Source organism: Lepisma saccharinum, chromosome 7 (assembly GCF_977018435.1).
Source record: "Lepisma saccharinum chromosome 7, izLepSacc3.1, whole genome shotgun sequence".
NCBI classification, from domain to species: domain Eukaryota; kingdom Metazoa; phylum Arthropoda; class Insecta; order Zygentoma; family Lepismatidae; genus Lepisma; species Lepisma saccharinum.
In genome coordinates this window covers 65,486,822-65,512,221 of record NC_139235.1, presented here as the reverse complement: position 1 = coordinate 65,512,221, position 25,400 = coordinate 65,486,822, and the positions used below count along the sequence as shown (strand labels likewise).

The following is a 25,400-nucleotide window of genomic DNA, read 5'->3' as shown; positions in this document are numbered from 1 at the left end:
GATGAAACAAAAGATAGCCCAGTAGGGATAATTTGAACGTGAATGTCCCTGCAGAGTTATCCAGAATTTTCGGTAAGGGTAAACTGAGCACAAGAATCGTAGTTAGGGACTCTTACCCGAGCACCAACCCTCGAAGTCATATTTGTTTACGGCCTGCCATTTTCTTTGGAGGAGATTCAATTTGTATATAATTCTCTACTCAGCGACAAAGAAAACAGAGTGTAGATGATGAATCGTTAAACCTTCTCCCAAACTAGTGTATCTCTGTCGATATACATAGGTCACCCAGTGGCGCAACCACAGGGGGGCATGGGGGCATTGACCCCCAACCTTGGTCGGAAATGAGTTCTAGGGGAGACAAACATTGACGGCCAAGTGTACCTGCGGGGAGCAATTACCGCCCAGAACTTAAAATTTCATGCAAACCGTAAAATGTTCTTGCTCGCTTTGGTCAAAATACCTGCTTTTCTTAGTCTTATCAAGTTCAGAACCGTAGCTAGGGGACGGCGTGGGACGGCCCTGGCCGCCAAACTATCTAAATAAAAAAAATTGAAACATTGACTGATTGAATTGTGCTTTTTTTTAAGTCTACTTTATGCACAGAAAGGCTAATTGAGACTGGCCCTATAGCTTAAAGTGGGTTCCGAACCACTATGTGCCTCCACCGGGTATCGAACCCGGGATCCCTTGATCACAAGGCGACGATATTACCACTGCACCATCGGGGAGCGCGAGCAGTTTATATTTGTTCGCTGTAATGCATTTTAAAACAACCAGACAGAGGTATAACAGTTGTCTTAATTGATTTTGTTTTAAATGCATGAACAATTGTTTTGAGGAAAGGGAGCGTGCACATTTTAGAAACAATTTATGTAATTTTTGGTGTTGGTTTATTGTGAGATGGATGAATTGTTGTGTAATGTACTTAAATAATATATGCTTGCTGTATATACTATTTATTAAAGAAACCTTGAATATGTACACAATTTAGTGTCCACGTCACTCCACGTTGCATATATGTGAAACATATATCGTGCATGAAAGTTATACATGTTAATGTAAAAAAGAATTATACTTGCAATGCATTTATCAAGCACTTTCTGTCTTTCAAAAATAGTTTATGTGCTTGTTTTCCGTTATTAATGTGAAATTGAACGTGTTCAAAAAATATTCAAATAGTTTGTTTGAACACAAATGCTTTAGCACACACTTCTACCCCCCCCCTTTTTGCGTAATTTACGACGATAATAACGTCTTTGATACTACAAGTACTAATAGTAATAATAATGTTGGTCCTAGGTTCGAATCCCGGCTTGGGCATGGATGTTTGCGAGTATCCATTCATCATTTCTATCATGCCATCTTTGCAAATTAGCCAAAAGTGGCACAAGAAGCGAAGTAAAATAAAACTAATCAATAATAACGATATCAATATCAATAATAATGTTATAATAACATTATTAGTAACATTATTATTATTAACATTATTTTTATTAAAAGTATTATTATTAAAAGTATTATTATTAAAATTATTATTATTGGTACGTTTATCCTGGTACTTGCCCCCCCCCACCAGACAACAATTCGTGGTTGCGCCTCTGAGTCAACTCTCCCCACACACACACATGTACGTACGTGTGTGTGTCCAATTATATCTGTATACTCAAGAATTGTATTTATGAATATGGTTTGATTGATTAATTTAATTGATTTGCTTTATTTTACTTCGCTTTTTTGTGCCACTTTTGGCTAATTTGCCAATCGATAAAACTTTCTCAGTATGAAGAGGAAGGATGATAGTTAAAAATATCCAAAAATGAGAAAAATCGATTGGGGGAGGGTGTTTTGAGCTGTTCAAACGTGAAATTTGAACAGTGTGTTCAAATTTACTAAGTTTCAACATTTGATCATCTCATAATATGCAATAGTCTTTTTCAGTCATTTCCTTTTCCGTGCGGCTCTGAGGCCCACTCAGACTCGTATCAATGGGTACCTGAGGACAACCCTGGGGAATAAAGGCGGCTGGGCCTGATGCTGATCACATCATCCCAACTATGGCCGAGATCAAGAATATGTGGAGCTCTACCTCTACATCACCACATATGCTTTCATGGCAAGTGTTCACATGCACAGGAGTACCTTTACTGTAACCAAGGAAAGCTCGGGACAATCTAGGCTCACTTTCTGTGGAATGGCTTTGATGTGTATCGGCTGACCTCCGTGGCGCAATGGTTATCGCACCCGAGATTCTAACAATAGGCGTTGTAGAGCGCTGTGCAGAAGTCTATCGAAGTTCATCTATCAACCTGTCCGGCCCTGAACATTGGTGTTCTTTGTGCGTGTCCCTTCATCCAGTGGCGGCTCGTGGTCTGTCTTTATGGGTGTGCACTTCAGACTAGTGTCCAGAAGAAGTGTTATTTAACCCATCTCAAATACTCGCACCCGTTTTTGCGTACATTATGATGCTAAATGTATTGGCAACCCAAGTTATGACCACCTTATACTGAAAATGAGGCTATGGGAGAGTTTTATTTCATAAAAATATCAAAAATATTAATATATATATAAATTGAAAATACTTCGGTGAATTTTCCGTCGATCACGAGAAGAGCGATGTTATTGGGTATAGATAATTCAACATTCGATAACCTGAGAAAATCACTATAAACATAGAAATACCGATCTGTAGGTATTAAATAAACATATATGAACCTACAATAAACGTGTTCTTGAACAGTATTAAAGTATTTTTTTTAAAATAAGGCTATTATTTTTCGTCATTAAAACCGTAAATATACTATAACATGGTTATGATTTATATTGGAGGAAGGTGGAAAGTAGGGGGCGCCAAAATACCACCTCGCCCGGGTGAAAATTTTATCTCTAGCCACTCCTGCAAACAAGGTAGCAGATCCAACGACCACATGCAGGAAATCAGTTGTAATCTATCCAGCAGTTGTTTACTTCCATTGACCCACAGAAGCAAGCGAAATCAAGAGAATAATAAATATTAAGGAAAATAACAGTACTCGCTTAGTCCACTCCACACTGCCCTCTTCGTACTTCGAACTTTTCCTTTCTCTTCCACCGTATCCGTATTATTACTGCAGTCGCTGTACGCTTTGTAGCTAACTTCCCTCCAAAAATTCAATAACGTTAAATATTACGTCTCTGCTTTTGCTGTGTACAGTTTTTCCTTTCATTACGAAAGCAAACACTTTCCACTAAAACAGGAACGAGCAGGTACAGGTGACTGATCCACGGTCCCCTGCGTGGGTAGATATGATAATTTGACTACAGCGCCTCAATGGCAGTTTATTTTGACCAAGCTGCACTAAGCAAAGACAATGCAAGACATTGTTTAAAGCACGCGTTTCGATTTCAATTGCCCCCCCCCCCCCCATTCCGTCTTTCCTTCTTGCTTGTGCCCCTTTCATGCTCGGAACAGTGTGGGCGAAGATACCATAGAAATTCCCTTTTCAAAAAAAAAAAAAAAAAAAAAAATCCCTCGATTTACGACGATGTGTGGGTTGCCTCTACTCCGCTACACGATCTCAAATGGAACGGGATTGCAGCACTGCTGTATCGTGAACACAGCGCTAGCAGTGTGCGTGAAGTCCAAAATACCGCGATAGAAGAGTGAATCTCTTCTCTTTTCTTGCGTGCTGCAAACAGCGACAAACGAGCACAGGGCGACTTGTGTTCCGAGCGAACGTATCTCAGCGGCAGCCGCAGATAATGCAAACTCGATGGGGTGATTGGGCTTCGGAACGTTTGATGTTTTGAAGGAGATAGTGTCCAGTGAATAAGTATTAAAAAAAATCATTGCATTGCAGATTTATTTGGGTGTGCACGTGTGAATGTGCGAATAGGCAGAAGCCGCTACTGCCTTCATCTATTTTTATCATATCATCCCTCATCCTCGTCGCAATTAGCCAAAAGTGGCAGAAAAGGAAGGTAAAATAAAGTAAATCTATGCGGACAGCCTAGGGAAGTTTCTAAGTGATCCATAGCAATCAATACTCTTCATGTATCTCTTAAACATTTCCAGTTTCAGAAAATTACAAGCGTTTTATTATGCATGTTCGGCGCTCCTGCAAGAAAACATAATTTGGTTGCCTCGTAACAACGAGCGAGGCCTGGAGCTACTATCAAGAAGAACAGCAAAAGGTCAAAAGAGCCACAAAATTGAAACACAAAGTCTGACGGTAACAGCACGATATTATATCTACTACAAGGATGGGGATCGCTCTTATTTTTCCCCAGTTTCTTTTGCGATGATGAGGAAAGAGGCCTGAGGGAAGCAAAGTTTCTTAATCAGCAGAGGAAAGCTCTCCACAGTGTGCTCAATGATCTGGAAATCTTGAAAATCAAAGAGGGGTATATTCAGAGGGGAATTTCGAAAGACCCCACTCCTTTAAAGATTTCGGTACAGTTGCGAAACTTCGCTCACGGTGGATGTATCTTCGGTGAAGGACCGAGCTCTCGTCATTATTTGATTGCGGAAGATCTTTCCGAGTCACCTACCACCCCAAACAGCTCACGACGTAAGGCTAAGGGAGCTCTTCATTTCGTTCCAAAATGAAAACGGGGGGAAAAGGTGCAAGAGTGCTTCCTCGTTCTCAAAACTAACTCTTCTCCTTCTTCCAGGTTCATTTAGTCCATCTGCACGAAGACTTTCCAAAAGTTCGCAAAATGGCTGTCGTGATTGTAAGTAATTCGGCCGTTACTGGAGATAAGACCGTGTCCGAAAGGTCCGCGTACTTGAAGCGAGCACACTTCCGAATGGTCTCGAAGTTCATGTCCTGAAGCCTTCGACCGGAAGCGGAAATCTTTCCAATTACACTTCGACTGCAGCGCTTAATACGATCAGTAGATACACCTGTATTATAAACACTTCCTTTTCGCCATGGAAATCACAGTATGTTACATTTCCACACAATAGAAGAACTATAACCAACAGATGGAGACGTAACGGCTTCAATGATTTCGAACACGTGAACAACAAGCGAACGAGCATAGTGAACAAGTGTGCACTGTCGCGTACTACATCCTTCCGGTTCGATTGCTCGTTTAATTGGCACTTTCAAACTGCACTATAAGTGACGCCACTTCCGCCAAGACCATACTTCAAACCTACTTTTTCGATCTTTCGAGCACAGCCTAAGAACCAGATTTTGATACAGTTTGGCACACAGGTCAATCCACTCGCAAAAGATCTTCATGGCAGTTCGGGAACTTGAGAGATCGTGATGACGGATCAACTTCTGTGGGCATGGGTTTCCGCAAGGAGGGTCTTGCTCCCGCCCAGGAAAAAAAATAAAAAATGTGTACCAACTCTTCCCTTCTCTCTCCTATGAATCTCTTTCTCTCCTCTCCTATCCCTACGTTCCCTTCATATTTTCGCTGTATCTAACTAACTATTAACCTCATTACTTAGTATCACCCTATAATCATTACTTAAATAAGTCACTGTTCCCATAGATAAATAACTCTCTCCCTGGTATTATATTAATACTATACCCTGTCCCAGCTAACTCTAGAGCAACGCCGCGCACATCGGCAGAGGAGGAGGAGGAAAATCGAGTGGTAAAAGCGCAGCGTTGCCAACCGTACGTTCCAGACCTTAGTCCGTACGCTAAATGCACGGCTTGTCAAAATTTGCTCCTGCAGTTGTATCCCTAATATTTCCCTAAGAAATTCTTAAACCAATCGTACGGACCTGGAGACAAAAATACGGTCCGTTTGCCACGTGCGTTCAGTATTATCCTTTTCAAAAGTTTACAACGATTACAGAGCGAAGGAGGAAATCGGGTAAATCCCGTCGCCCATTACACAATCCCGTTTCTCTCACTGTTCATTGGTGGAGCCGTCTCGCGTCACTACTTGCGCAGAGACTTGTTCTCGTTCGCCTGGTCTACAGTTAGCTGGTACGGAGTGTAGTCCCAATCTCACCGCTTAAGCCCTTTAATTAAACCATGTTAATGCCATTACAAAAATGGAATCCTCACCTGTTCCATTATTAACATTAATCACATAATAAATATGTATAACATATAATAATTCATATTTGTGTGTGCGCGTGTGTGTGTAAATTAAGATTTTCCACCAGCTCCAATAATTTCGCACTGATTAGGAGCAACGTGCAAAAATCAAAAAATATCCCTTACCTTAATGAGCTCCTCCTCGAGTCTATCCCGCACCAAATCCTTCTCCAGCCTGCAGGTTCTTCTGTCCAGACACTCTCCAGCAATGGCCTCTGGAAGCTTGAGGACTCCTAGAGCGTTGAGCAGCCGCTTCCGCTGTTGAGCCAGCAGTTCCATCTCCTCCCTCATGGCGTTGATGGCCCTCTCCAGCTCGGTCATCCAGTAGTGGATCTTGTGCGCCCTCTCCGCCAGCCTTCTGGTGTTGTCCGCTTGGTTCTTGTCCGTCATTGCCGTCGAGTGCTGGATGCATTTCCTCCCGTTGAATTCGGCCCTGGAGGCAAAACCCATCGGTTAGTTTCTAAACAGGAAATTTGTATTGGACACCTTCGTCTACCGACGTCAGCAGACACGTATCTAGAAATATATTTCGGGGGGAGAGGGTTCGAACCAAGTGTCTCAGAAATAATAATAATATTAAATTTAAATAATTATACTAAATTAAAATAATATTAAGTAAAATGTGTAAATGAATTAATATTATATTATTATTATTACATGAATAGGTTAAAAAGACAGGATAAGAATAGAGATATGACAGCACGTATTTATTATCTAGCTTACGTGTAGTTAACATCCCCAAAATTTATATAAAAACAACTACCCTGCCAAGGAAATTAATGTCAAATAGATAAAGAATTGAATATTTATTAAAGAACAAAAAAGATGTTAGATCCAGTTGACGAAAAGTAAAGTTCCTGGTAATATTTTATGCATATATTGTTTCCTCCTTCCCTTATTTCATTATTTTATTACCGGGGTGTAAGTAAGAAAAGGTACTAGCGAGAGGTTTAGTAACAAGGCTCAGACCATTCTATGTTCGGAGAGACGCCTCCGTCCTCCAGGTACATACCTGCGCTGTCCTCCTCGATGTTCACACACCAAAATCAAATCCAAAACTGATTACGAAATTCCCTTCCGATCTTCTCAGATCGGTTCGGTTGCTTCGCTATACAAATTCCAATACCTGTCGATTCATATCCGTCTGTCAGGCTGGTACCTTTCCACGGATGAGACAAGTAATGGAATTTGTAAGGTCTGCATTCCAAACCGACGAGAACATCCTGTCTCCGTAAAGTTTCGTTTTCAAGTACACCTTCTAATTTTTACCTACAAGTCAACAATATTATGCAGGTAGTAGTGTGCAGAAATCTTCTCTGGCACTGTCATTCGTAGTCGTATGACCCCAATTTAATCCTTGCCTTCAAGTAAGTTTGGCGGAAAGAAATAACACTCAATTATACAACGAATGCTAAAAAAGTATATTATAATTATTTAATTTAAGTAGATGGTAAGTATTTCGGATTCCTTTCGTTGTTAGATTGATTGATTTGCTTTATTTTATTTCTCATTTTGTTTTACTTTTGGCTAATTTGCGAAGATTGGGATGAGTGATGATATAATGAAATTGATGGACACTCACAAACATCCATGCCCAGGCTGGGATTCAAACCCTGGACTCCTGGCGTCGTAGCGCGATGTGCTAACCACTCCGCCACGGGGGCCGGCTCTTCATTATAGGTTAGGCATGTAGGTTTAGGGCTCTTAGGATAAATACACGACAAACAAATACAATTTTTCGGGACTTGACCAAAAAGGTATTATTTATGCTAAGAGACCTGAACGTACAGTCACGGACAGTTCTGGGTTATAATGAATGCATTGACTTTCAATGGAATCGTTACAACCCAGCAGTGTCCGTGACTGTACATGCCTAGCCTAACAACGAGATCCTTTATCGTGACGTCAGTAGACGAAGGTGCTCAATATGGTGTGCGAAAAGTGAGACCCCATATGTAACATATTCCTATATTATTTTTAACTCTTTTAAACAATGTTATGTTAGGGTTCCGGGAAAATGCGAAATCGGATATGTGTTTTTTTAAGACGACAGAAGATACCTTTTTAATAGTGTAAACAAGCTTGTATCCTAAGAAAATACAAACTACGTTTAAAGTAAGGATTTGATTTAATTTTTTTAGCGTGTTTTTATCACTTTTGGCTAATCGCGACGATGAAGATGAGTTATGATATGATTAAGGGATACTCACAAAGAACACCCATGCCAGGCAGAGATTCGAACCCGGGACATTGACATCATAGCATGCTGTGCTAACCACTCACCACGGAGGTTTAAAGTCAGGAGAAACAACTTCTGAAAAGTTTTCCAGCAACACTAGCATTTGTTGTTATTCCCACCAAAAAAGTTAATTTAGAAATTCACTGCAATAAAATAAATTTTTAAAAAATATATTGGACGTAAAATGGATGAGGAGACATGTGAGTGGAGAAGCTTACATAATTTAGAACAATATAATTTGTATTCACGTGCAGATATTATGAGAATGATTTAATCAATAAGACGTACGTGGGCAGGCCATGTGGCACGAATGGGAGAGAAAAGAAGAATTTACAGGAGTTGAGTTGAGTTTTGGTTTCAAGTCCACTTTATGCACAGGAAGACTAATCGGGACTAGACCTACAGTTTAAAGTGTGATCCGAACCACTTGTACCTCCACCGGGTTTGAAACCTGGGAGAGTTTACAGGATTTTTCTTTGGAAACCTGATGGTAAGATACCTGTAAATAGCCCAATCCGAAGATGAAGGGATAACGTTGAGATGGACCTAAAAGAAATCGGTAAGAATGGAAAGTTTGAATTGATCTTGCCCAGGATAGTGATAGATGGAAGGCTTGTGTTGCTGCAGCCATAAATCTTCTGGTTTAAGAAGGCTAGAGAGTTAATTAGTTAAAAATTCACTGTACCTGGCTACTTGAATAGTTTCAGCTTGCCACTAATGGTACTCCGCTTACATGTCTTAACTAGGGGTGACCAAAAATAATCCGAATTCGGAAATTTTGCTATCCAGATTTCTCTTTTTGCTATTCTCAGTTTCCTCTTTGCTTTCTTTCTAGTTACTTGTCTCTTCTTCTTCTCCTTGGTATTCTCTCATCCTTTACCTCTCTTCTCTTCCTTCCTTCAATTTCTCTCTCGGCTATAAACAATTGACGATTATAAGATCTCTCTCACACAGATGACAATTTCTCATGTTGACTGTTTGGGCGCGCTCGGACTTTTGACTTTGCTAAAATATAAACTCGCTTCTTTGTAAAGGAATGCCGAAATTACGAGTCGTTACAACATTATTCTGGCACGATATTTCCCTCTCACGCCGCCAGGTCTTATGTGTGTTGTTCATAAACACACTTGTTTTCCCTACGATGTACTCATGTTATATGAGAAGAGGGAATTGTTTTTCCCAGGACTCTACTCCGTTTCAAGTAAACTAATATTCTCTTAAGCATCAACATTTCAGTGTTATATTTCCCTTCGCTGTTAAAGGATTCATTAAAAAAAAGGAAACAGGCCTCAACTGGATGTGTTGAAAGTTTTCATTCCTATAACTTAATTACATTTTCTTCTTCCCTTTGAAGTATATAATGTTATTTTCTCTCGCGTCCGCTCTATGTTGAACGTTATATTGCCAGTTTTTGTTAGCTGAAACAGACTAAACAACACGGCAGCTAAGGAAAGGAAGGCATTACGTAGTCCCGCATTTTTCATTACACTAGGAAGGATGTCGTGTTACACATCAATTTTGAAAACCACTAAAACTGTAGGCTTTATTACGTCTAAACAGTGTGGCCAGCTAAGGTTGTATATCTCTGCTTACAGGTTAATTAGAGCTTTATGGACGTAGCAACTGCACATTGTTAAATTTGTCGTAAAATTAACATCATTCGACGGTTAAAATTTAACAGTATGCTTGTTCATTTACAAAACCGGTATGCAACCTGTTCTTTATTTAAATTTCAATACTTTATCATGCATAAAAATAGATAATAATTATAAATTCAGTTGCGTGCAACACAAATATATTTTTAAACTAATATTTAAAATTATATTAATTCATTTAAGACTGTTAATACAGGGTGTCCTGTAATTCTGGACACATAGGAGGTTTTTACATGATGGCGCCCCTCCGCATTACGTCCTTACGGTGCGACATTATTACAACACACAGTTGCAAGCATATTGGACTGTACTCCGAGGATGAATGAAGTGGTCTAACAGATATCCGGATTTCAAATAATTCGGATATCCTGATGATACCAATATCCGGATAGTACGAATAGTATAGCTTTCATGAAGGGTTTGTAGAAAATGCGTACAGTGAAATAGAAACATGTATGCCGAATAATAAAATATGTGAATAGCCCGTGAAACGGATAAACGATAAAACATCCAGATAATGCATACATTCAGATATACGAACATTTCGGATAATCCGAATATCCTAATAATCCCGATAATCTGAATAATCCGGATATCGGGTAGACGGATAATGAGAAATATTCGTATATCCGGATAATTGGGATATCTGATATCCGAATAATTCGGTTATATGAATAATTCTTATATCCGGATAAAATTTTATCCGGATTTGCCCATCCCTAGTTTTTACCCACCTCCCCTTTCCCTTATGGATTCGTCCTCTCCTAGCTAGTCTCGTCTTTTGAGGTCGGAAAGTCCGGGGCATTACAGAGTTTTCGTCTTAAATCCACTTTTACAGGCTAATCAGGACTGGACCTAGCATGTAAAGTGGGATCCGAGCCACTATGTGCCTCCACCGGGTATCGAACCTGGGACCTCTTGATGACAAGGCGACGACGTTACCACTACGCCACGTGGAGACTCATACGTACAGTCAGGAGAGTCAGACAGGCTCTTATAAAACTGAAATTAAATATCCCGATTTGATTTTTGTTATTTACCGTCGCTTTTCAGCCAAAAGGCTAATCGCGACGATGAGGATGAGTGATGATATGATGAAACTGATGAAGAGACACCCACAAAGAGCATGGCAAGGAAGGGATTCGAACCCGGTACCCCTAGCGTAGTAATGCGCTGTGCTAACCACTCCGCCACGGAAGTCTGCTTAAATATCTTGAGAAAGTGTACATGAATACTAATATGTCAAAATATTTAATAGAGACTTACCAACCATAATCTTAATAAAAATCTAATAACTAATGTAATACAGCTAATGCACTTCTAAAGCCATGATTAATGTACCGATATACATACACCACCCATGTTTCTGGCCTCAAGAAGTAATTTACAACCTCCTTCTTCGTAGATCGTTATGTTAACCACTGTCGATGATGGCGGGTAACCTAATAATTATAAAATACCTTTCAAAAACAAAAATATTTTGTTCTTTTTAATTCTCAGATAATGCGGATTCGCATTCAGCAAAACCAAAATTATATTTGTATTAGTTTCGCTTAATTGTAATATTTTATAAATTACCAAATTTCTAACACAAATGCTAATTTATCCTTCGATATAACGAGTCGTCCATTTTCAAGAGAAATCACCGAAATATAGTTAGCAACACTGTATCCAAGACCTTAGTCGTGTTCTGTGGAATAAAATTATAATGAAATTCTGACTGCATTCTGGATCTTTTATTTCCCCGCGGAGGAAGCGTATTCGAAAGGAAAGCTATAAAGAACAACACGGAAAAGTCCTGGAAATGGAGTCATTTTCGCCAACGCTGCAGCTTTTTATTTTTTATATTTTTACTCCTTTGGAGTTCTCCATCTCTGAAGATGGTTGCCTCCGGCATACTCTATTCTCAAGTTTAACTCAATTACCGGCTACAATGAGGTTTATTTCCGAAAAAGGATAATTCCCCCTTCTCCAGCTCTTTGCACGCCGTTGTGATGCAGCGAATATGATTGGCCAATGGATCTGGTTCGTCCTGCGCTGTGCAATATGTCGTCAACTTTCTCAGCATTCATCTAATTGAAGGTACTTTTTGTTTCTGATTATACTCTGTATGTATGTGCGTGCGTTGAGGAATTGATGCATTTGGAGGTTCGGGACTGGAATTGTTTTACGAGGTTCTGTTAAAAAAGGGTCACACATGGAACGCTTGTAACTTAGGCTTGTAAACTTCAGGACATACACTTCCAACTATATAAGTATTTCAGCCATGTTACTAAAACTCTTGTTTCTGTAAAAACCTTGAAACTGTCTATTTCTTTTTAGGCTCAGTCTGTATGTATTTAGTAATATTTATAAGTAGGACTAGGATTTTTACGACCTAAAAATCACCAAAATATGAAAAAATAAAACATGCTCTTATAACCTAAGATTTTACAAAATATGCACTATAATTTGAAAAATATGCCCTCATAACTGGACTGTTCCAAACATCAACATCTACGAACATATGCTGAGATATTTTCACATACGTACTATTTTTAGTTCACTTTATGGGCCCTGGGTTGCAATGCACAATGAATACTTTCTGTAAATTTTCCAAAAAAAGAAAATTGCTGCAGTCCAAAAGAAAAAAAACCCTCAAGTGAACGTGCATGTAAAAACGAGTCCGCTTCGAAAATGACTGTATATTTCTTGAAAAAGCGAAAATATGCTGAATATGACCGAAAATACATCAAAATATGTTCTATCATGTAGAAATGGCCAAACATGCCCTTAAAAGCACCTTAATTTAATTAGTTTCTCCATAATATGAAAATATATATGTTTAGGGAACACGTCATCCTTACCAAAAAAAAAATATGCTAAGTCCTGAAAATCCTAGCCTTAATTATAAGTATGCTAAGGCTTATTTGATCAATTTATATTAAGTGTATAAATATACATTTAAGCAAGGTACACTCACAATGCAGATTTCTTCTTTGCCTCGTCTGCAAGGCACAACGCCCTCTGGTTCCTCAACTGCCATTCAGGAACGCTGTACCTGGTGATCGAGTACCTGTCCACAACAGGCCTCGTTCCTGTCAGCTCCCCAAGGGGACTCCAGTCAACGCGGCCCGTGGCCCAGGGTCCAATGGGGCCCATCTTCTCGTCTTCGCTTCTGACCGGTGGCTTGTAGTCGACGTCCTTCTCCATGGCCAGCATGCCGGAGGGGCCTAGGAGTCTGTCACAAGGTGGTTCCATGGGTACTTCTATTTTGGTTGGCTGGCCGAAACCCGGAGGAGGTCCCGTGGCTTCCAGTGCTGAATAATCGCGTTGTTCGATCCCTGACATGTATTTGCAAGGGGAAGCAACTGTTCCTGGGCATGGCCTCGGTGCCCGTTCTGCAAGGGGCGAGGATGGAGTTTTGGGATCCACTATGTACTTGCAGATGTTGTAATCGCAAGGCACCGATTGGGTTCCTGGACAAGGCTCCAGCCCCCTCTGGAAGGTCCCTCTCTGGATGTCTGGAGGAGCAACGTCGTAGTTCTGGTACTCCTGAGAAGCGTAGCCAGATGGGACTTTGAACTGCACTTCCTTGCCTTTTGGTACCTCCCCAAAGTCTCCATACCCTCCTTGCTGGTGTGCGCTGGCGTACTTAGCTTCGGCCGCTGCAGATTCTCGACAATGCAGACAGGGAGCTCCGTGCATCCGGCACGCTTGGCATTCAGCCGGGCATCTCGTGTAGGGGCAGTTTTCGCCGGCGGCCCCTGTTCGGGGTTGGTTCAAGGGGTGGCAAGGGTCTAACTGGCGGGGAAGGCTTTGGTGAGCCTCGCCTGGTTTGTTGCAACCGCAGCGACAAGACTCCTGGCCCTTCTGGCACAAAGAATTCTCTTCAGGTGGCATATCAGCCGGTCACGATGAAGACCTGCAAGTAAATTGATTACTGAATTAGCAAGGAACAGCACGTAAAGTACAGGGTGGTTATAAATTATTGAGCACGTTTCAAGGATGAATTAAAAATAAAGTACTGTGTTTTGGGCTTTAATAGACCATGTTGAACAGTTTTATTTGCAACACGTACGACATCCCATCACTTTAAATAACAGATTCCCTGGCCATCCTCATCCCACGAGATAACCCCCTCTGGATTTCTTTCTTTGGAGGTTTGTTAAAAACAGGGTGTACGCAACGAAAGTTAAGGACATTGATGAACTAAAATAGACGGATCAATGAAGTCATTGGAGGATTAACTGCCCAAATGATACTTAGAATCTAAGACAATTGCGATGGCGGACAATTGCGATGATTTTGAAGGTAAAGGTGATTTTACAAATTAATGGTAGACAATTGCGATGATCAGGACCTAACATAACCTAACACAGAACTAATAATGCTGTAGAAGGTTGGAACAAAAAAAGAAATAGATGTCTTGGAAGACCGCATCCAAAAATTCATGATGTTCTGGCCTGCCTCAAGAGCCAAGCAGAGAACACCAACGTGAAGTGCATGCGGATGGAACTTAATCTAGAAGGGCAGAAAAGGAAGAAGCGTGACATTAAAATCGACGAGAGTTGGGAAGTGTATTCGCACATATAAGGAAACGGGACACTTCAAAAGGTGGTCCCCGTTGGCTCTAGCTTATGTTCAAAAACTTGATTGAACCAAATTCCCAATATTAATATTTCACACAATTCTCTTGTAAGAGGTATTGGACGGAGTGTTAAGTCACCCTTCAATCTGATAGAAGATTTAAAATGTCATCGCAATTGTCCACCCGTCCTTTCACTTCTAACTGTGTTCATCGCAATTGTCCGGCTACCGATACGTAACACATTGTTAACACTTAACACATAATTGAATACTGCCTGGATATTTCATATGCCACACATGAAGCTCGTATGGGAGTTATTTAAAGTGAATATGTTGTAATTAAATATTACACTTCGCTCGAGCCAGGGCTGAAGCGAGTTTCGATTAACATACATGTCTCCTTGTAAGGCGCTACTGTACAGTCAGCAGCAATAAAAATGGGACGCTCAGATGCTGAACGTACTCGCTTGCCTCCAAGGTGTTATGTGTGTTGCCTACCTCTACGGAGATAAGTGGATTTTAATAGCAAATTTTCAATGGCACCTTCTACCACCACCGTAGAGTTAGGCAACACACATAACATCTTGCGGAAGACAGTATTTCATGATCTAGGTGTCCCATTTTTATGACTGTACATATGTGGAGGGTTTGGTAACGCTCGGATATCTGAAAGAGTCAAAAGCCGCGAATTTCTTAACTATTGATCACCAACGTAGATTTTGCACAAGAAACAACAATGAACTATCCGAGCACATCTAAGCATACAATTGCTTGTTTCAGTCAGTGTTTGGGCCTTCCCTATAGCGTAGTGGCTAGCGCCGTCGCCTTGTAATCAAGAGTCCCGGATTCGGTTTCCGGTGGAGGCGCCTTACACAGGGGCTCGAACTGTAGCTTAACAGACTCGAAAGCGAACTTAAATTTCAGTGCCATGTTCTTCTTAACCTTTGGTTAAAAGCCAGATTTGCCCGATTAAAAATTATAGATACTAGAGTTTCAACTCGAATTAAAAATTAACTAGTAGATCTGCATGAAAACGGAAATTTAGTTCATTCAATTCTGCGTTAATCTATGCTAACCATTTTTTTTGTCGAGTATGCCTTCTATTTTTTATCGTCGTGAGAACATAAAAGGGCCGTCTTTTTTAATTTTGCAAACAATCGTTCTCTTTGAAATTCTATAAATCAAAAACGGGTAGTCCGATTGTGATGCAATTTTAGTATGGTGCAGGTAGAAAGGTTTTACACACAATTCTTAATATTCAGATTTTTACAATGTGTCAAAAAACCGTTAGCAATTTTGCGAAAGAACCTTCTCTTAGTATTGGGTAGTCCTACAAATACAATATTGGTCTTGTTTTGAAGATCTTTGCATCTGTTTTTAAAATGCATTATCATTGTCAATTCACATTCCGAAACAGATTTTATACAGATTTTTATTCAACGAAGTAAAGATGTACGTGGAACGTGGCAATACCGCACACAGCGAAGTCCGTTGAACCGTGGAAATTGAGGGCTGTCACTGCGTGCGCTGTTTTTTTCTTTTAATTTAAAAATCTGAAAATTAAGAATTGTGTGTAAAACCTTCCTACCTGCAACGTACTAAAATTTCATCACAATCGGACTACCCGTTTTTGATTTATAGAATTTCAAAGAGAAGGATCGTTTGCAAAACTTAAAAAAGGCATTTGTTTGTCCTCACGACGATAAAAAATAGAAGGAATACTCGACAAAATAAAATGGTTAGCATAGCTTAATGCTGAATTGAATAAGCTAACGTTACGTATCCCTCATTTTCATTTTCGAGTTACGTTTAGCTAGGCAGCCTGGCAGGAAGTATAGGAAAGTGTTAACTTCAGCACCAGCTCAGCGAAAAGCATTCACCAATATTTGCAAAGGAAAATTGATGAGAGAGAAAAAGGGGAGGAGTTTTGATTAGGAGGAATGCAAGTTGGATCTGGCTCGAGAGAGACAGGGGAGTTGGTCTTGGGGGTTTGAAGAGAACAGGAGAGTGGTTCGGGAGTAAGAAAAAGGGAATTTTGAGTTTTGGAGAGAGGAGAGTGAGGTTTGATTTGGAAGGAGATTCAGGCTGGATGCAGACTTTTAGAAACTTGTTTGGAAGTGGAGTGCAGCGAAGCTGAGTGACAATTTAAGAGGCGAACTTCAGCAAGCGAGTGACAGTTACTTTAGAAACTCTTCGGTCCACGCTTCTAAAGAGAGACAGGTAATATACTTTTCTAATGCCATCCTTTGTCAATGCAGACTTAAGGTCATTGTAGCCCAAATCTAGAGAGTGGCCATTCTATAAAGGGTTCTGTAAATTTAAGTTTATTCAGGTACCTCCTGCAGTTAGCAGATGCAGCCAAGCGAGAGCTTACGAGCTACCGCTAACCCCCGATTGAAGAATAATTACTTTCATCTAAAGGGCTCCAGGTTCGATCCCCGAACCTTTCGAGGTTCACACGCTTAGTAAAAGTGTCTCAAGACGCTAAATTTTGATGTATCCGTTTTCATGCAGGTCTACTGGCTAATTTTTAATTGGAGTTCAAACTCGGGTATCCATAATTTTTAATCCGACAGTAGCTATACTGCTCAAATTTGAAGCTGTTGATTGGGAAACAACAATTCAGCGATCGGTTGAGTTACCTTCGACTGACATCGGGCATTTTCGAGTCACGAGGCACCGAAAGTTGCTGACGGGACTAAACAAATGAACGTCGGATACACACCATGTTGCCCAACCAACTGTAAAACGGAGGAGGGGACGTCGTTACTGAATAAAAGTTGTAAAATAGTACACAAAACACCCAAACACTGTTGAAAGAATCTAATAAAATCAAGTGATAAAAACAGACGTACGCTTGGCAACGTTGTAACGGGAGAGCGATGTTACCCCTACGGCTTTAACATTGCAACTGAGGTTGTTGACACTCATTGAGCCACACAGCACCGAAAACTATTGGTGGACGGACACATGGAGCTTTGTAGGTCAGCCGACAGTTGGGGGCCGCGATCAGCATAGTAATTTTGCCTGCTCGTTTTGGACACCGGGAAAAGATATCGATCCGAGTTCAGAGAATTACAATTTTAAATCAGACTCTAATAAGTTCGTTTAGCCGTTGCTATGCACACAAACTGGCACGCGGGCAGGTGTAGTTAATGAAAGCAATTGAGTGCATCATTCTATTAATTATGTTTCACGAGCCTGAAAGAGAGAGAGCAAATGTATTGTCGACTATGAAAAATGCATTCTCATGAGTCTGCAACAGATCATTATGATCCGACAAAGCACCATTCCTTTTCCCATGGGAGTTGTCACGCCGTTTGGAACTTAATGTTCATCTTTCAAAAGTGTTTTAATAAGCCTATATTTCTCGCCAAGACAAACCCCGGTGTTATTTTGAGGAGGCCATTGTAGTCGTCAGCTTCACAACGCAATAAGAAAGCATTAATGTTGAAAGCGAGGGAAAATTATGGAACCTGCAGCGTGCCAGCCCAGATAGTCAGAGTTCACGTCTATTTGAACCACCCCGGAGGTCTATCTTTTATGTGCGAAGAGGTCACTTGCTTTTATTGCATCCATTGTCTCGCCTTCTGGGAAGCACAGATAAGAGTTTCTACGGCTCGACTCAAATTGAACCCTTGCCAATTTCTCACCTAAGAATTTCTTTTTTTTAGTTTCCTTTTTTTCCTCCCCTCATCGCCCACTCTTTCCTTGTCACATTTTCTTTCTCTCACGCCCTTCTCTGCTACTTCCTTCTGAAGTGTTCTTGGAAGTGTGGGCCTGTTAAATGTAAGAGAAAGCTTCTTGCAGAAGGTACGGCTTTGTTCATCAGATTCGCTTTTGTTTGCTAGAAGCTGTTTTTTCTTCTTTTCTTCGCATACCCTACCCACGGTCTCACTTATCGCACACTTCTCGAACACTTTTCGGGGAAGCCCCGCCCTTCATTTTCTGACGTAAGGGCGGACTGCTTTCTTTATTAATTGGACACATTAGCAGGGTGCCTACCAAAATAAGAAATCCAAAATTCTTGACTTTTTCATTACCTTTTTTTCGTTTTTCCTAACCATTATATATTCAACCCCTACTTAGGTAAAGTTGCAAATTAGCAATTAAGAAAAATATTTATGTAATGAAAAAACCCCTACCGAAAGGTCACTTAAGATGAAAACTGAAGCTGTATTTAACAAGACAATTAGATTTGCTTCATCTATCAATGCATCCTGGACTGCATTTGGCAGACTGGCGAGGCTCTGGCGTCTGACTCACAGCAAGTATGTGGGGCTTGTGTTGACGTCGCTATATGTTTTTGATTTTCCCTTCATCCATCTTATCTTACCACCATTCATCCTCATCTTCGCGATTAGCCAAAGGATCAGAAAAGTTAAGTAAAATAAATAACTCGGTCATTGTGTCAGCAAAAAATTCTTGACCACAAGTATAATTTCCTGACTTTATATTGACTTCTTGACCTACTTGTTGATTACTTTTTCTTGACTGGTAGACATCCTGGTTAGGTTTGGGCTCTTAGCATAGACACACTGCGCTTTTTCGAGGCTTGACCAAAAGGTATTATTTATGCTAAGAGAACTAAGTCGGCCTCCGTGGCGGATCGCGCTACGGCGCTATGGGTCTCGGTTCTAATCCCGGCCTGGACATGGGTGTTTGGGTGTGTCAATTTCATCAAATCACCACTCATCCCCATCGTCGCGATCACTCAAAAGTGGCAGAAAAGGCGAAATAAAATAAACCAAACCAATCAACTAAGAGAACTAAACCTAACAGGCCTAAACTAAGAACGAAAGCATTTAGGCTGACGTCAGAAGAGAAGGGCGGGGCTTGACCAAAAAAAAGGAGTTTAAGAATTGTGCGATAAGTGAGGATCTTTACCCTTTTTTCCTAGGTTGGAAAACCGTTCTCAAGGTGCAAACACATCTCCCGTATAATGTGAGCTCATACTAATTAGATCTTTATCTCATTAAGTGCGCGTTAAAGGCGCCAGACCATTAAACGTGCAACCTCGCGAAATGTCGGTTATCGTTAGTGTATGCGCGTACAGCCCCCCCAAAAGCAGGGAAATGGTGCATGAAGAATAAACATTAACAGGGTGAGCGTGTAATAACAAGTTCGCTAAGGTCAGAGTTCAACAGGCACGTATAATGCAAGTTCGTTCATGTCGACTCACGGGATCCCTGCGGTATAAAATTGTTCCTTGTGCTGTATTCTTACCATGAAGACACATACCAGTGTTAGCCGCCCCCCGTGGCGGAGTGGCTAGCACATCGCGCTACGACGCAAGGGGTCCCGGGTTCTAATCCCGGATTGATGTTTGTGAGTGTCCATTCATCAATTTCATCATATCATCAGTCATCCCCATCTTCGCAAATTAGGCAAAAGTGGCACAAAAGGCGAAGTAAAATCAATCAATCAATCTACATACATACCAGTATTAGGAAAGTTGCTTTTTAAAAGTAACTGAATTGCAGTTAAAGTTAATTGCATAAAAAAAGTAACAGTTACAGTTACTCATTTTAGAAAGTAAGTCTGTCTCAGGTTCGATACCCTGTGGAATATTGTACAGTTGTTCGGATCCCAGTTTAAACTGTAGGTCCAGTCCCGATTAGCCTTTATGTGCATAAAGTGGACTCAAAAACTCAAGGTGTAAGAGGCGTAGTATACACCCAAACAACAACCTCACTTACACGTAGTAGTACACCTTGCAATGCATTTTGCACTCTAACGAGACTGGCGTCTCGACTCATGGCCAGTATAATCGTCTGTGGTACTTGTGCTGTGTGCTGTCCATATACTATGTTTATGATTGTCTCTTCATCTACTTCATCTCATCACTCTTCATCCTCATCTTCCCAATTAGCCAAAATAGACAGAAACGCGAAGTAAAATAAATCAATTCAATCAAAAAAGCAATCCAGTTACTTCCACAGTCACTTTGTGCTGAAAATTTTCTCCAAACAAATTACACGCAATCAATCATTAATTGAAATAAAATAAATATATGGCGACTTACATGTGTTTTACTTATATTACTTCAGGTACCCTTGACCCTCTGTACTTCCTGGAGAATGTGAAATATTTTGCATGGTTTGTCAAGATTTTGTTGTTCATGAACGTTTTCAGTTGATTTTAGCTCTAGGAAATGTGTTCATGTGAAGTAAAGTACGTCTGTTACCTTAGCGTGTTACTTTACCGTGTAGCAGAACAGCCCAAAGGCTTCATGCAAGTGAATATAGCACCCAAGACGACTTTCCACAAAAGCAGCTATAATTTTACGTAGTTAGGTTAGGATTGTTAGGTTTGGTACCGATAGTTATTTTCGACGTGTTCTTTCGCTATTTTAGTATGCATACGAATAGTTTTTACTAACAAAAATCGGCGAAAATACCCTGAAATTGCAGGTTTTAACTTACATGGGCAATTCTTTGGGATTAAATATTTATTATTTGTGCTATCCTAAAGCTGGAACCACTTTTCAAACATTGAAATCTGTCGATTAAAAGAAAATTCGACGTAATTCTTGAGGGGGGGTACAGTAGGTAAACGGCCTCAGTCTTCATATATTTACTAAATATATGTATCATAACAACAAAAAATTAATGGGACCAGGACAATAGCTTTAACTGAATAGCTAATTTTAATTGAAAAACAGTATCACTTTACTTTTCATGTGGTGAAATCACTTCCACTTGCATCAGTTTTTTTTCTCTTCCATTTCAAGTTCAACGAGATCCACTTCATCCACAATGATCTTTCTAGCTAGGTTCATGTTTCAAATAAATACTGCTTCCACCCAAAATTCGCGCACAATTATTTCATTTGATTAGACTTAGTTCAGTTTACTTCGCCTATATGCCACGTTTGGTTAATCGCGAATATGCGTGTGAGTGATGATATGACGAAATTGATGAAGGGACATACAAAGAACAGCCATGTCCAGGCCTACATTCGAGCCCCAGACCACTGGCGTCGAAGCGCGCAGTGCTAACCTATCCCCTACGGACGTCGACATTGGGACAAGACTAAGCTTTCGGGAGCGATTTTACAATACCGGAAACTTCCCCAATATCGTTCATATTTCGCATACTCAATAATGTAGGGCTTCTAATCACGAATCTGCAGTTAACATTTGGCGCTCACGTGCAGAACTTGCAAAATAAGCGGGTCTGTGATCGCAACCGACACCCTCGATCTCTCAAGAAAACCAATGTTTATCGCAAGATTTTGTGTTTCGAATACTTAGAAAACGAAATATACATTCCTGTTTTTACTACCACCCCAAATTTTAACTATGTTAGCCTAACTTAACCTACCTAACCGTGCATGGTTCGTGGGGCTATCCGTGAATGGTTTGTGGAGCTACCCGTGCATGATTCGTGAAGCTATCAGTGCATTGTCAGTTTCGTAGCACGTAGTATTCGAAATATGAACGAATACCACCGTATTATTAATACTTACCCAACCGAAACTGACTAAAAAATGACTTTTTTCAAAGCAAAACTTACGATAAAAAGGACATTTTTTCTCCCTTCACGTAAGACGCCATCTTCCTCACATGACCAACTCAACGCTCCCTACACCGTTGCCAAACGTCACTTGTTCATATCAGAAAACATGGTTCCCAATCGCTTTTTGTGTATCGAGAATCAATGTGGTAATTGATAAGGTTATTTTACAACTTCCTCACGTTATTTTACAATTTCTACACGTGAGCACCAAATCGTAACTGCAGATACGTCATCAGGACTCCATAATTAGTGAGTATTCGAATCATTAACGAAATTATGGCGTTTCCTGGTATTGTAAAATCATACCAGCTTTTGAACAGCAATTTATAAGAAATAGTAATATCGTAGATGTTTCGCTAATACTGGTAATCAGAGTAAACGCAATTTTAATATTTGCAGTTCTCATGCAACAAGAAGTTCAATTTGCTATGTGCGATCCTTAACTGGGCGGTGGTTTAAACCACAACGCAAATAGAGCAAAGACAAAGATTTGATTGTTCAAAACTCAGTAAAATCACTACAAGCACAAAATCTCGTAATACATAAATGGCCACAAAGGGTCTCCCCGATGGGGTAGTGGTAACGTCGTCGCCTTGTAATCAAGGGAGCCCGGATTCGATACCCGGTGGAGGCACATGGCACAGCCCCGATTAGCCTTTCTGTGCATAAAGTGGACTTAAATAACAAATCAATCAATCAATTAAATGGCACAAAGTTCGCTGTTCACTTCACCGATAATAATACAGTTCACCAGATAAATAATTATTGCACATTCCTAAACTCCATATGTTCAGTCAAGGTAGTGGTAAAGTTTTCCCCAACGTTGGAGTAGTCTCCTGGTCCCATACTGCTATGCTGTCACAGCACAAGTACGAACAAGGAATATGCGTGTTTGCAAGTGCCGTGGATATCCAAAGACAAGGGCAACGTGCCATGTTGGAGCAGCAAGATCGAGATAGAGATATTGATGATTGCGAAGCAAGAATGCGACTCATCGCACACTTCTCAAAAACCTTTTGGTCAAGCCCCACTCCGCCAGGTTAAATGCTTTCGTTGTTAGGCTAGGAATGTTCGATTTGGGTCTCTTAGCATAAATAATATATTTTTCGTCAAACCCAGAAAAACTGCAGTGTATTTACGGTAAGCCCTAAATCTATACAGCTCGCAATTCCAACTGGCGGCTGGGAAACAACAAGTCAGCGATCAGTTGAATTATCTTCGACTGATATCGTGCATTTTCGAGTCACAAGGCATCGGTGCCTGGTGGGACGAAACAATGGAGTCCATTAGTGGTGACGTCACAAGCAGACGACGAGCTGGAACTGAGTCTACACCATTATATACTTACTTTGGTCTACACAACGAGAGAACATGTTTTCTTCGTATCCAATTCAATGCTATTTTTCGGAAGGGGTAGCTTTAATTATTGTGACAGCAGTTGTGAAACAAAATTATGATGCGTATCGTACATCAGTGTAAAGATGAGATTTCGGAGAATACGACTATATATCACACATACCTTACAAAGGATAAGGTAAAGAATAACCGGAGTAAGAAAATCATGCATTTTCAAAACATTCCACTTCCGAGCACAGCCGAAGCCGGCCCGAAGTTCACCCGATCTGAAGTCGGCCAAGCTGCCGGTATGGATGGCCGGTATGGATGGTGGGAAACTCTGGGAGACCAGCAGGCTCAGGCGATTGAACCGACGACGCAAATTGGCTGAGATTTCTTTTGGAGCATTCGTATTACTCGATTTCCTACTCCATTCATTCTTTACATTCTCATCTGTAAGGTATATGTTATATATGTACGTATTCTCCGAAATCTCATCTTAACATTGATGTACGATGCACATCACAATTTTGTTTCTTAACTGCTGTCACAATAATTAAAGCTACCACTTCCTAACGAAAATAGCATTGAATTGGATACGAAGAAAACACGTTCTCTCGTTGTGTAGACTGTCCCAGCGCGTCGTCTACTGTGACGTCACCTGTAAAACCGGGGGGGGGGGGTGAGCAGCGTCGTTACTGGATAAAAGTTGTAATAGTGCACAAAGCACGGAAAATTAGTACACAAAACACTCAAACTCTGTACAAAAAAGTAATAAAAACAACTGACAAAAACAGACGTACGCTTGGCAACGTTGTAATGGGAGAGCGATGTTATCCCTACAAAAATAAAAAAATACATCGCAACTGAGCTTGATGACACTCATCGAGGCACACACCCCCGAAGACGATTGGTGGGCAATGCTTTCAGATGGCACTAGTATACAGCATGTTTACACTGCTTATGTGGGGGCAATTGTACTGGGGTACAATATATTTTTTTCTTTAATACAGGTGCCCTGCCCTCTATATTGAGGGCCCGGATTTTGATACATTTCATCTTTTAACTGGTGCAACGTAGACATTGCTAACTAGTACAGAAATCCTGAACACCCTCCTCAGGTTGAAGAAATGTAATTTTTGGGGTCATTTATTTGGTCATTTTTTACCATTTTTTTATTTCTCGGTCATTTTTTAAAGTTTTGGGTCATTTTTAGGTCGTTTTTTCAAAAATTTTGCGTCATTTTAGGTCATTTTTTAAAAATTTTGTGTCATTGCATGCTGAAACGTAAGAAGTTCAACAATTTCTGTTTTGTCTGAATGTTTTCTTGCGGTACTTACTCTGTGTTTAACTACCAGCGCTACAAAGCCTGTCTGAAAATCGCGAAATGGGTATAACACACCAAGGTGAAGAAGCAATTGTTAAATTGTTTGTCTTGGAATATATATATATATACTATTTTCAATAATCAGATTGAGTTTTGTACGAATTTTTCGGTCATTTTTCAAAATTTTATGTCATTTTACAAGATTTGTTTTGTCATTTTAAAGGTCATTTTTCAAAGATTTTTAGGTCATCAAAATCCGGGCATTAAAGAAAAAAAACCTTGCCGTTTATTCACGTAGCAAGTTCTATAAAAACGATAACTTATCTAGAATATTATATTGAAATAACATAATAGGCGTGCGCAGACCCTCTGATTAAGGGGGCCAAAAGCCTTGACGAAAGTTCAGTCGGAGATAGAAAAATTTCATTTCATGTCACTCTTTTATTATATTGATGCGCACTAAACAGGGGCGGATATAGTGTATTACAGGACCCACCGAAAATTACTCTATTAGAAGAATTCCAACTTCCCTGGCACAAAAGTTATCTGTTTCCCCTCCCCCTTTATTTTTCTTCTCTGTTGTTCAGACTAATTTACATGTAAACATAATTTGGTACAACAGATTCAAAACAACTACACATAATTTATTCACTTCCAATTTGTGACCCATTTATTCTGCGACCACATAGGTGTAACACAACTAGGCTAACG

The 25,400-nt window shown here is 40.3% G+C and overlaps 1 protein-coding gene across 1 annotated transcript in view; it reads right to left on the bottom strand.

Moving 5' to 3' along the window:
- LOC145990495 (uncharacterized) overlaps positions 1–25,400 on the bottom strand; it is a 72,690-nt gene that overhangs the window by 29,298 nt on the left and 17,992 nt on the right. The window contains exons 2-3 of the mRNA XM_083126191.1: positions 12,901–13,842; positions 6,171–6,477 (exon numbers count right to left, since the gene is read on the bottom strand). Coding sequence (XP_082982317.1) covers positions 6,171–6,477; positions 12,901–13,820 — 1,227 coding nt within the window. The 5' untranslated portion in view covers positions 13,821–13,842. The remainder of the gene's footprint in view (positions 1–6,170; positions 6,478–12,900; positions 13,843–25,400) is intronic.